The 13,628-nt window shown below is 43.1% G+C and overlaps 1 protein-coding gene across 8 annotated transcripts in view; it reads right to left on the bottom strand.

The window, feature by feature from the left end:
* PPP2R5C (protein phosphatase 2 regulatory subunit B'gamma) overlaps positions 1-13,628 on the bottom strand; it is a 169,182-nt gene that overhangs the window by 62,853 nt on the left and 92,701 nt on the right. For all 8 annotated transcript variants that reach the window (XM_025391321.1, XM_025391320.1, XM_025391322.1 and 5 more), the window contains one exon: positions 8,262-8,461. In XM_025391321.1, coding sequence (XP_025247106.1) covers positions 8,262-8,461 — 200 coding nt within the window. The remainder of the gene's footprint in view (positions 1-8,261; positions 8,462-13,628) is intronic.

Genomic DNA, 13,628 nt, shown 5'->3' with positions numbered 1-13,628 from the left:
AGGGAGCGGGGGACATGGGACATGGAAGGAAAAGCTGTCCCTGTGAGTCTGTGGACTAAGTGTGAGTGACCCAGTGTCTGCCTGGTAAACTCCCTTGTGAGGGTAAACCACAGTGAATTGGGTGTCGGCCCCTGTTAACCCAAAGAGCTCTAAATAATGTTAACAGATAACACCCATCTCAGGCCTTTCCCACACCAGGGCCCATGCTGTTTCCCGGAACCAGCATTCCACTTGCTCAAGTCAGAAACCTGCATGTTGGTTCCTCTCTCCAAGTATCTCAACCAAATCCACCCTGAATTGTGTTTCTACCTTCCCAACATCTCTGCATTTGCCCATTTCTCTCTACCATCAAAGCTGCTTGGCTCATTCCACCACTTCTCCCCTGAAATGCCGCAGATGTTGAGCTGGTCCCTTCATGCATTATTTTGACACCCATTCCCATCTATTCTTCACACTGCAGCCAGAGCACACGGGGTGGTCCCAGCTCTCCCAACGAGCTCAAGTCCTCAGTTTCCGTCAAGCTCCCCAGGATCTAGACTCCAGCCCCACCCAATTGGGAGCTCCAGGCTTGGCTCAAACCCAAACACGTCTTACTCTGTCTAGTCTTTGGGCCTTGGAGGAGCTGTTCCTTCTGCTGGGAACACTCCTCTTCCCTTCCCTCCTCTATACTGCTTTCACTGAGCCAGCTAGTCCTGAAGCGTTGGCCGCTGGTGTAGATGCCACTTCTCTGGGGCGCCCTGACAGGGGGTTAGGCCTCCTATGCCTGTGCTCTTACCAGACCTCACACTGACCGCCACTGCAGTCCTTGGCCCTCATATCACAACGTCTGCTGCCTCTTCTCGTCTCCCAGACCAGTAAGGGTGGATATCATACAGGTAGAGACTATATTGTTTTCTTCCTTGGGGTAGCCCCAAGCGGTAGCATGGCACCTGCAATACACATTTCTTGCATGATTGAGTGAGTACAACAGGCTGCCTTCTCAGTGGTCCAGCACAATAGATTTGGGTAATTCTAGAGAGGTCCACCCTAATGCGAAGTACTTCTGAGTCATCCGACTCATTCAACCACCAATCCAAGCAATTCCTTTTCTGATCTTCAGGTTATTTTCATTGGTGACTATGAAGACTAGTCTTAACGCCCAAGTCTATGCAGAAAACCTCATATCGAATGAATATTTATTGAGTCTATAAAAGGCAGTGTGCTGAATTCAGTGGAAGAAATGCAAGAGCATAATAAGTTGTTCTCTGAGGGAACTGACAATCCAAAGATGGGACAATGCAGGACGTTATTCAAAACAGTTTTTAAAGTTTTGGCTTGCCTGAGGATGACCTGGAGAATAGTGAAAACACACAGCACTGCGACACACCCCCAGAGAGTCCACAGGTCTAGGGTGGACCTGAAGAATCTGCATTTCTTTTTTTTTTTTTCAGACAGAGTCTCACTCTGCCGCGCCCAGGCTGGAGTGCAGTGGCGCGATCTTGGCTCACTGCAACCACCCACTGCTGGGTTCAGGTGATTCTTCCACCTCAATCTCCCGAGTAGCTGGGATTACAGGCACCTGCCACCACACCCGGCTAGTTTTTTGTATTTTTAGTAGAAATGGGGTTTCACCATGTTGGCCAGGCTGGTTTAGAACTCCCAACCTCAGGTGATCCGCCAGCCTTGACCTCCCAAAGTGCTGGGATTACAGGTGTGAGCCACCACACCCGGCCAAGAATCTGCATTTCTAACAAGCTTAAAGGCTGTTGAAGCTGCAGCCTTTGAGTAGCACTGTTTTAGAAAAGTAGCTCTCAAACTTTTTGGTCTCAGGCCCCTATTAAACTCCTCAAAACAGTTACAAATCCTAAAGAACTTTTGTTTACAAGAATTGTATCTACTGATATTGGCCATATTAGAAATTAAACCAGAGAAATTAAAAAACAATTCCCAACTTGGGAGGCTGAGGCAGGATGGTTACTAGAGGCCAGGAGTTCAAGACCAACTCAGGAAATGTACCAGACTCCATCTCTTTTTTTTTTTTTTTTTTTGAGACGGAGTCTCGCTCTGTCGCCCAGGCTGGAGTGCAGTGGCGCGATCTCAGCTCACTGCAACCTCCGCCTTCCAAGTTCAAGCGATTCTCCTGCCATAGCCCCCCAAGTAGCTGGGATTACAAGCGTGCACTACCAAACCCAGCTAATTTTTGTATTTTTAGTAGAGACGAGGTTTCACCATGTTGGCCAGGTTGGTCCCGAACTCCTGACCTCAGGTGATCCGCCCGCCTCAGCCTCCCAGTGGGCCATATCCCATATGCCTTGGGATAACAGGCGTGAGCCACTGCGCCGGGCCCAGACTCCATCTCTTAAAAAAAAAACCAGCTAGGTGTAGTGGCACACACTTGTAGTGTAGACTCAGCTACTTGTGAGGGGTAGGGGGAGGATTGCTTGAGCTCAGGAGTTTGAATCTGCAGTGAGTAATGACCATGCTGCTGTACTCTAGTCTGGGCAACAGAGCAAGACCTCATCTGAAAAAAAAAAAAAAGAAAAAAAAGAAAAAATATCATGTCTTAGTATAAATGATATATATTTATGCATGATAACTATATTTTCCAAAACAAATAAGTGAGCAAAGTGGCATTGTTTTACATTTCTGTAAATCTCTTTAACATCTGGTTTAATAGAAAAATGCTGGATTATCATATCTGCTTCTGTGTTCAGAATGCTTAGGTTGAAATACAGGATGAAAGTCTGGTCCCACACAGACAACGTAGTTGACAAGGAAGGAGTATCTATCTAATAGTGTTTTCATTGTCTACACCAAAATTCAACCAGTAGTAGTTTATTAGGGTGAGCTCCTGCATGGGTGCTGAAACCCATCAATGCGGGTCTGTCCTCTCACATTCAAATCCAGCACTGGATCGTGCGCTCTGAATGGCTCTCTTGCCACAAATGACTCTGTAACCTCTACTGGTCATTTGGAAAATACTCGTTCACTGAGTTATGTGGCTCTTCCAAGTGGTGACTCACTTCATATCTATTAAAAATCCTGCTCATTCCCATCACCACTGAGCTCAGCAGGAGTGTCTGCAGCTTTGGGAGGCTGTAGCTCACCCTGCTGCATATACATTTTCCAAAAATCAAGATTTCTGGCTGGGTGTGATAGTTCATGCCTATAATCCCAGCACTTTGGGAGGCCGACGTGGGTGGATTGCTTGAGCACAGGAGTTCGAGACCAGCCTGGCCAATAGAGTGGAGACCCTGCGTCTACAAAAAAATAAAAAATATCAGCTGGGTATGGTGGTGCATGCCTGTGGTCCCAGCGACTTAGGAGGCTGAGGTGGCAGGATCACTCACGCCCAGGAGTTCGAGGCTGCAGCGAGCTATGACTATGCCAGTGTACTCCGCCGGGGCAACAGAGCAAGACTCCATCTCTAAAAACAAAATGAAACAAAACTTCCCTAGAAAGCTCAAATTTTATCACTGACAACAAATGCTGTCAGTTATTTTCCTTAAAGTGACTTTCTCATTTTGCTTCTTTTTTCAGAAGATGCCCGCCAAATATTCAAAGTCTGAATAACTGGTCTGTCTGCCAGTTTTCAGGTAAAAACGGTGTTCCATGAAAACAGTAGCAAGTTTGGCCGACAGCGCCACTGCACAAGCGCTTTCCCTCCTGACTATTGCACCAGCAGCGAAGAGTTTTATGAAAACTTCACATTTCATCATAGAGTCCTAAGGCCATGTGTGCACAAGGGTCATGAAATAATAAAATTAATCTATTCTATTGCTTCATTCAGGCCACTAAGTGAAACTGGCAGTTTTTGTTTCTACTGGGTGTGTGGTTGTCAGCTTGGTGCCACCCCTGTGCTTCTTGCTAAGGTGCCAGATGTTGTACCTACTACTGCCTCTGCACCATCGGTGCAAATTTCAACACAGTGAAAAAGTCAATGAAAGTCTTAGCAGTATGATGGAAATAGTTCTAACATCACAGACCCTCTGAAAGGCTCTCGAGGAGACCAGGTATCTCCGATCCCCTGATGTGGATGAGAACCCTGATTTAGAAGATAAGAGACTCTACATTTCCTAATCTGGGGTCTACTGTAGGCTCTAGGAGGCTTGCACCCTCTGAAATCATGTAAAAACTGCTAGATATGTCAATTTTTCAGATTTTGAAAGGGTGCAACCCCTAACCTTAACTCTTTAGTTACTGTTAACAAAGCAGCTTTACTTTTACGACACTGAGTTTTTAAAAAGCTACAGTTAGTTTTGCTACTGGTGTTTTGACTATCAGAAGAAGGTCCATGCCCGAGAAACAGATTAACTAGATAATTTAATTGAAAAAAACAGGTGGCTGATTATATTTAAACACGGCTGAAATTAATGATGGAGCTGGTATAACTTAGACCTGGGAAACTGCATGCCAGGAGCTGGCTCCCCTGGGAATTGCTCCTCACCACCCGCATCTCTCTGAACCCAATAAGCTTTTTTATCTGGAAAAGAAAAGGGTCAAGCTAGATGATCAGTATGTTTCCATTAATTTCTAGCTCTAAAGTCTATGATGTATAAAAATACACAACACACAAGGAGCTGCTCAGCATAACTGGCTGTCGGGAAACACACATCAAAACCACAATGAGGTGCACTTCATACCCACTAGGACGGCTGCAATAAAACAGATCATAGCAAGTGTTGAGGAGATGGAGAAACTGGAACCCCCGTACACTGCTGATACGAACGTAAAACGGTGCAGCCACTGTGAAAACAGTCTGGTAGTTCTTTAAAATGTTCAAGTTACCACATGACCCAGCAACTCTGCTCCTAGGTATATGCCCAAGAGATATGAAAACACACGTTCATACAAAAGCTTGTGTATCAGTGTTCACACAGCAGTCATTCATAACAGCCCCCAAATGGAAATAATACGGCGTCCATCAACGGATACATGGATAAATAAAATGTCGTATATCTGTACAACGGAATATTACGGGGCAATAAAAAGGAATGAGGTACTGGCATGTGGATGGACCTTGAAAACATTATGCTAAGTGAAGGAAGGCCGACACCAAAGGGCACATATTCTGTAATTCCACTTATACGAAATGTCCACAACAGGCAAATCCATAGAGACAAAAAGTCAATCAGTGGTTGCTCAGGGCTAGGGGCGGGTGAGGGAGGAGGGAACAATGGCAGTGACTATTAATGAGTGCAGGATTTCTTTTTGAGGGGATGAAACAGTTCTAAAACCAGATGTGAAAATGGCTGTACAATCCCATACTCATACTCATACTAAAAACCACTGACTCACACCCTTTAAATGGGCGGATTCTAAGCTATGTGAATAATGTATCAGTAGATCTGTTGAAAAAACAACACATCTAGCAGTCCAGCCTAATAAGCAGGAAACTTAAAAGTAGCAGCATTAGGAGTACAACTGTAAAGCTTTGGATTTTTCAAAAAAAGTGGAAATTAATGTCTCTAAAAATATTATGACCAAAATATACACACTCCCACCCCCAACAAGAAACAAACAGAACAACAGGCATGGCTAAAGGCTGCTTAAGTGTTGAGCACACAGGGGCTCTAAGCTGCAGAGCTTCTCACCAGACGTGAACCACAAAGAGGCCCAGGCTTTTGCCACCTGCCACACCAGGCCCAGGCACTGCTTGGGACAGACGCCTTGTACAGGCTGCTTAAATTCTTGACAAGAGGGTCACAAACCACGGCCAGGCACCACCCCACCGCCTGTGTTCTTCCTTCTTTCACTATACTTCTCATCAACTCTGCTGAACTTAGAGCAGAAAGGAAAGGAAATGAACTGTCCCCTGCTTTCACAGTGACCACAGAAAAGCATCTCATGTGCCTCCATCTTCACGGGACAGTCTAATTCATCACCAAGTTTCCACTCCGTGCCTTCTTCCCGCCCACGTGGGCAGAAGGCAGAAATCACATTCCCAGTCTTGCAACTCTGTTTCACCTGGATGACTTTTATTCACGGCATTACTGCAATCTAACATGATATATTATTGGCTGGCTTATTTTATGGTTGTCTCCCACATGAAAATGAAAGCTTTAGGAGGGCAGAAGTCTTGTTCGCCATTCTATTTCCTCACCCCAAAACGTGTCTGGCCCACGGTGGATGCTCAGTCAGTGTCTGCTTACTGCTTAGGGAGCCCGGGGCTGACAACACTCTGCAGTCTGGCGTGAGGTTCGGGTGGGAAACAAGTTAAGACAGCAGGAGGAGAATCAAGTTAGGAAACAATTATAACAGGGAGAGGAGAGGCAATGACGACTTCATCTATAAAAACAGCCTCAAGGGCTTTTAAGTATCCTAAGTGGTGCCAGTAACCCACACTGCTGCTGTGAAATACAGAGGAGAGGCAGTGGGGAGCACACCTGGTTCAAGGGCAGGCATTTGACCTGAACCAGGCCAACAGGAGCCTTGTCATTCTTTGTAGACTCTTTCCTCTTAGGTTAAAGAGTGGGAATCAGAGACTTTCTCAAACACAGGAAAATCTTCCACACACGTAAACGTAATATAGAATTTATATACTTATAAATCTAACATATAATACAATAAAATGAATACATAATAAGGAAGCATTAAGCAACAGGGGGAAATGAAATATTCAATACATGATGTAGGGAGAAATAATTTTTCAATAATTTTAGAAGAAAATAAATTTAAAAGAAAAAGAAGTTCTACCCTAACCCACATCATAAAAAAAAGACAAAACAAAACTGGAATGTCCTAACACAAAGAAATGACAAACGCTTGAGGTGATGGAAACCCCAATTACCTTGATTTGATCATTACAGATTCTATGCTTCCATCTAAATATCACACGCTCCATAAATATGTACAACTATTACATATCCATACTTAAAGAAAAATGATTATAAAATGCAATGTGCAAAACAAAATTATGAAAGTAATAGGAGAAAATATTAAAGATTTTTATGATTCTGGGGCTAGAGTTGGCTTCCAAAGTAATTGAGAGTTAAAATTAATGAAAGAAAAAGAAAGAAAAAAAGCTATTCCTCAAGTGTCATTAGTCTGAACAGGTAAGGTTTTAGGGTTTATATTCTCTGCTCAGTTTATGCCTATAACTATTCTTCAGGCACAAGTCTGGGACAGGAACCCGCATGGCTTTTGCAGTCCTTAGGCTGACTACACAGTAGCCATGCCAGTGAATTCTGAACGTTAAGAGTTAATAACAGTAAGTTAAAACAATCAAGTTGATCTCAGCCTCTGACACAGTAGACTGAACTACAACAAAGAACATTACTTTCATCTTTTTCCAAAGCAAACGTACTAAAGAAGGAAATAAAAGTATTTTAGGTCAAGAAGTCTAGTCAATTCTGAAATATACAGCTTTGGAAAAAAAAATCAGTAACTTAACAAAGAGCTCAATGAAAATTGGATTTAACATTTTACACTAAGCCACACTGACTCCCCAGTAAGTGTGTGTGGGGGGCACTAGTTTCAAAGGCAGATAAAATATCAACACTTCAAGAAAACTCAACAGAAAACTGGATTTCAGTGTCAAACAGCAAATTTTGGTAATGGCACTGAATTAAGTGTTTCCAGGTGGTACTGACTGAGGAATGGGCTGTAAAGTATGACACTTCAGAGGACTGAGATCTGGGGGCTGAAAAAAACCAACACGGAAGTAACTGCAGGATGATAAGACTATCTCAGCCAGTCAGGACCTACTGTCATTGATAGAGGAATGACAGAGGAAGCATTGATAGAGGAAGGCCTTCCCAGCCAATCAGCATGGGCTGTCCTGATCTCAGCACTGACAGGCGGAGGCCTTCTCAGCCAATAAGTATGAACTATTCTGACAGCAGTTTGGTTCTGTCAATATTTCAACTCTATCCCATCATGAGAATTTTCCTGCACATGGATGGACAAAATTTTTACTTCTGAACTATAAAAGGGCACTACTATATTAATGTTAAATACGTTTTAAAAAAATTTAAAGAGCATAAAATAATACATAGAAATACAAATTCTAACATTTCTACCCCATAGGGTAGTTGTGAGGATTAAATGAGTTAATAAATGCAAAGCGCTTAGACTGGTCCCTAGAAGGCAACTGACTTCCCTTACTATTATTATCATTATAATCCAGGATACAAAGAAAATTTTCATTCTTCAAGTACAACTACAAATTCTGGAACAGGAGGCTGCTTCTCCTGGGTAGCACTGTGTTAGGCTCAGATGTCTTGGCCTGTCCTGTTTCTAAACCAGAACCGGGACACACTGGTTAACCTGCAATCACTTACCATATGGACTACTTCTGGGTAAATAGGCTCTGTGATCACATTCCGATTATGGGTGATATATTCCACCATTTCACTTAAAGCAGCTCGTTTTACCTCCTTCCACTTTAGGTCACTTAGTGGATCAGAAACAAAGTCAAAGAGGACGCAACACTGACGTAACTTCTGGATAAAAAGCTTCTCTTGATCAGCAGGAGGAACATCTGAAAAGCAGAAAGCAAAGTATATCGATCACAAAAGTGCTTAATGCAAAGTTATTGTGAAACACATTTAAGCTTTCTGCTATTTTTATTTTGAGTAGAGGTTCAAGAAAAAAGGAGATGGGGTGGGGTATACAAAGGTTAAATATTCCCTAAAGAAAATAAAAAGAAAAAAACCAGCTAGTTGCTGGTCATACTGTATGTTTGGTATGATGAAGTTTTTACGCTTTTTAAGTCTTTCAAACCATGTTGAGAGCACTGTTCGAAATAAACTCCATCTACATGTGTTCATTCAACAAGTACTATCTGAGCAGCAACCATCACAGGCACCGTGTTGGGCAACGGAATGAGAGGCAACCAGTAAGGTCCATGTCTGGGGAAAGGGCGTGGACACATTCACACCAGGTGATAGCTGCAGAATTTAGGTTCAGGCAGGGTAAAAAAGACCAGAGGGGGAAGGGTGCCTCCTTCTGTCTGTCTATAGGCTCTCAGCTTACGACATGGGAAGGGCAGGTGGTTGTCCATGCTTGCTAGATGACAGACAGAGCAACTGGCATCAGTCCAAAGATGTAACAGTCCAAACTGATGTTCCTTCCAAACATTCAAAGAGTTAGCACCTTAGAGCCCCACCAAGCACATTGCATTTCCCTCACCCTGGTCTACAGTCAAGGCTTATCACACACGATGACTGACGTTAATGATGACGGCAATTTAGAAACAGCAGTAACAATAACGATTACTTAGTGAGTGCTTACCTGGGCCAGATATCATCCTAAAAACTTTACACAGATTGACACTTTCTTGTCATTTAATCTTTATAACTGCACAACAGAGATAAAGAAAGAGGTTTAGAAAAATCACTGCAGGGCTGACAAGTGGATGAAGCTAAATTCAAACCAAGCTCTGAATGACTGTCCAGTATTCTGGGAAGTCTGGAAAACTGTCTGCCACTGGGAGTATGACAGCTTCCCCGGGCTGAAGAGGAGATCAGTGGTGATACTAATAAATGGCACTGACTGATACACATACTGAAATGCGTCAAAGATTTGCAAGATGACTTAGGAGATTTGCATAACTCGGTGAACAAGTATTTTCCAAATGATGAATAAATAGTGTTAACACCATTCCAGAGCAAAAGAGCCATTCAAAGGACAAAGTAGACCACTTGATTTAAAGGAATAAAATTTACAGACAGCTTTCACTGATACGGTTTCAGATTCCACATTACAGATTCCTTTAAGAAACTACCCATGCTAAGTTCTGGCGTAATATCAAAGCAAATGTCCACGACTATCTGAAAAGGCTACTAAAATACTCCTCCCTTCCCAACCATGTTTTTCCAAACTTCCACCAGAGCAATATATGGCAACAGACCAAATGCAGAAGCGGACAGGGGAATCCTTGTCTTAATGTCTCCTATTAAGCCAGACATTACAGAGATTTGCAAAAGTATAAAACTATGCTACTTTTACCACTAAATTAGGTTTTGTTTTGGAAAACATGGGTGTTTTCTTTCTTTCTTTTTGAGACAGAGTCTCGCTCTGTTGCCCAGGCTGGAATGCAGTGGTGTGATCTTGGCTTACTTCAACCTCCGCCTCCTGGGTTCAAAAGATTCTTGTGCCTCAGCCTCCCCAGCAATTGTGACTAAAGATGTGCGCCACCACACCCAGCTAATTTTCGTATTTTTAGTAGAGACGGGGTTTCACCATGTTGGTCAGGCTGGTCTTGAACTCTTGGCCTCAAGTGATCCACTTGCCTCGGCCTCTGAAAGTGCTGGGATTACAGGTGTGAGCCACTGCTCACCAGTGTTAGCCACTGGTCAACGTGGCTAAATCATTAAAAATGTGCTATTTCTGTTAAAATGTAATAGGTTTATCATATTTTAATAAATTAATACATGTTTAAACATTTTTCCAGTTTAATTTCAAATTGGTGCTCTTTCGGGTCCTGCATAGTTTTTTAGGAGCACTGGGGCCCTGAGACCCACTGCCTCACGCCAGCCTGGCTCCAGGGAGCGTCCTGGGGGTGGCGGGGATTTCCTGCTTTCCTGCAGCTCCTGCGCTTCCTCTGGTGCTGAGCATTTCCACACTCCTCTTTCCCTTCCCTGCCCCTACTGTCAACTTCCTGTTGAGGTTTCTTCTACAAAGCCTTTCCCTACTGCCTAGGTAAGATGTATGACTCTGAGCAAGTCATTTGGCACTTGTTAGAGCTTTCAACAGTTAGCGCTCTGCTTAGTACCTCTTACTCCCAACTAGATGCTTTTTGAGGGTAGGTGCCGTGTGATTATGTCTTCTAGTTCTCTATATGCCCAAATGCCCAACATTGAGCCTTGCAAATAACAGGCACACACACAGACTCTCCTGTCTGAGCAGACCCATTCTGTAGGAAGCTACCGCTTCCGTTTCCTACACTGCATTCAGAGACCAGAAGCACACACGCAAGGCCACGGGAGTGGAGTGTACTGCCTGTAGGATCCTAAAACACCACGAGAACAAAAACTTGATTCCTAAACACTCTAAGAACTCAGTGGCTGCGCAACTATTTGAAACGAGTAACCGTCATTACAATGTTCAGGACTCTTCACATTCAGATATCCAAGCCTTTTTCGATGAAAAAAGTTCATTTTTGGAATTACCTCTTTGCTTGCCTTCAATTCCCATCAGTTCTACCCCTTTGTATCCTAATTTGCCAGGATTACCTGAAATGAGCTCATGTGTGCTGTCGCGGCCTGTGTATTTGGAGTTGTTTGGCATTCTCACATTCTTGGCACTACAGAGAGCTGAGAGTCCACCATTCCCCCTATGAGCCATGCTATGCACAGCTTGGCTCCTAAGGAGTGGTCAGTTAAGTTCTTCAAGAACATGTCCTCGCCAAATCCTCCTAACAGCAGTCCAAGCCAGTGCCGTTACCCCATCTGGAGGCAAGGACACAGGTACGAGAGCCAGCATAGCTTGCCTAAGGCCGCGCTGCGATGAAGTGGCAGATACAGACACGAGGGCCAAATGTACCCTTTTCAGGGAACTGAAACTCAAAAGGATGTTGGATCATTCAGAGTGGAGTTAAATAACTCATATGCCTTGAAATGCCCTAAAAGCATCCTTCATTTTATAAACACTGCACAGGAACTGATACTCAGAATAAAGACTAAGTTGTCATCCAAACACAAAAGCAAATTTATTACAATTAAGAAGGAAGAGCAGAGTAACACTGTTTTTAATAAAATTTCTATCCAAAATGTTCTAAAAGGCAAGTGAATTTCAATTATCCTAGGCTTCCAGACAGGGTGTTTCTGTACTATTTTTGCTTATAGACTATAAGCAGATACGCTTGTGATTATAATCTCATGAGCTCTTTTTTTCATTTAAAAAATCTCATTTGACCAATTTTTTTTTTTTTTTTAAGAATTTTACTGTTTTTTTAAAAAAACCTGTAACAATGAGTTGGGTACAAAAGTAAAAAACTGCATCCTTGGGCCTATCAAATATTTCCGTATTTTTTTTTTGAATGCAAGTTAACAACTTCTTTATCAACATATTTTAAAAATCTTATTTTCTGCTGTGTTAACAGGACTGTAGCACTGGGAAATAAAAATGGGTGAGGTGGTGGAAGAATATGCTTTATACCATTATGCATTCTGATTTTTAACAGTAAAGTGTTATTACAAATGCCTTATACTTGTATAGATCATTTTAGCTTTTCCCATTATTCTAATTAACATGTTATTGTGAATTTGAGACAATTTCCAAATAGTTCAAGATAAATCCTCAGTCATACCCAGGAGCAATGTACATGGACATACTCATGCAAAACCTGCAGGGGGAGAGGAGAAAAGACCCAGGACATCCAAAACGACAGAAAGAAAGTGGAGACAAGAACGTGCTACTCTGGCTGGGCGTGGTGGCTCATGCCTGTAATCCCAGCACTTTGGGAGGCCGAGGTGGACGGATCATCTGAGGTCAGGAGTTCGAGACTAGCCTAGCCAACATGATGAAACCGCATCTCTACTAAAAATACAAAATAATTAGCTGCTGGTGGCAGGTGCCTGTAATCCCAGCTACTTAGGAGGCTGAGACAGGAGAATCGCTTGAACCCAGGAGGCAGAGGTTGCAGTGAGCTGAGATCACACCACTGTATTCCCACCTGGGTGACAGAGCGAGACTCTGTCTCCAAAAAAAAAAAAAAAAAAGAGAAAAAAAAGAGAAAAAATGTGCTGTTCTTTAAAAAATGTATTTACTAAAAGGAAGCCTGTTATTAATCAGTGATAAATAGAGATGCTTAACAAAGGTGTCCTTTAAAGTAGGATGGGAGCACTCCTGTCTAGCTTTCTACATGCCCCTGGCCCCAACAGTCAGGGAGGCACAGGAATTGAATGCATTTCACTGGCCACTGGTCTCCAGAGTGCGGGGTGAGCCTGGGGGTTACTCAAGATTGGGATGTAGAAAGAAAACAGCAGAGTGTCTATTTATACTTTTTTCTTCTACAAAGAACAAGAAATTACGACATACTAATACTCAATAGAGGAATTTGGACGCAGTGGAGGTGTGTGCTGGAGGTTGTTTTTGCTTCCAGGCAAAAACAGAAGAGTTTGGAGACCACTACTGGGCGGTGAAGGCTTTTGTAAATGAGTCCTAAATGGTGAATACCACAGCCAGCTTCACTGATGCTGCTAGCAACATGCACCTCAATTACAAAAGGGAGTGAGAGCTGTGACATACATGCTTAGCCACCAAATCACAGACTATGAGGAAGTAAGGCTGAATCACTAAATCGTCACTATGCACCAAGAGGCACCATGTGAACTGCCTGTGGATAGGAAACTGATTGAAAAAAAGAAGCCAAGCTCACATTTACACGACAAGTCTTGGTGGTCAAAAGAAATGCTCCGAGAAACCATAAAGGACCAACTTTCAGCACGGCAGCTGCAGAAAGGCAGCAGAACTAGGACTTTCTGCTGCACAAATGTTGGGGTCTTCCAAATAAACATTACCCCGATGGAGCAAGGAGACACAGCTGCAAAAACCACCAGCCTAGACAGTGACAACTCAAAAGATACCCCAGGAGGTGCAGGCTCATAAGGGTGGGAAGTACTTCCTGGTCACTCAGGTAGTATTCACTAAGCAGCTGACGCAACCAAGTTTCAGACACAGAGACCACAGCGTGATCAGGTCAA

Source organism: Theropithecus gelada, chromosome 7b, assembly GCF_003255815.1.
Source record: "Theropithecus gelada isolate Dixy chromosome 7b, Tgel_1.0, whole genome shotgun sequence".
NCBI classification, from domain to species: Eukaryota; Metazoa; Chordata; class Mammalia; order Primates; family Cercopithecidae; genus Theropithecus; species Theropithecus gelada.
This window is presented reverse-complemented; position numbering and strand designations above follow the sequence as displayed.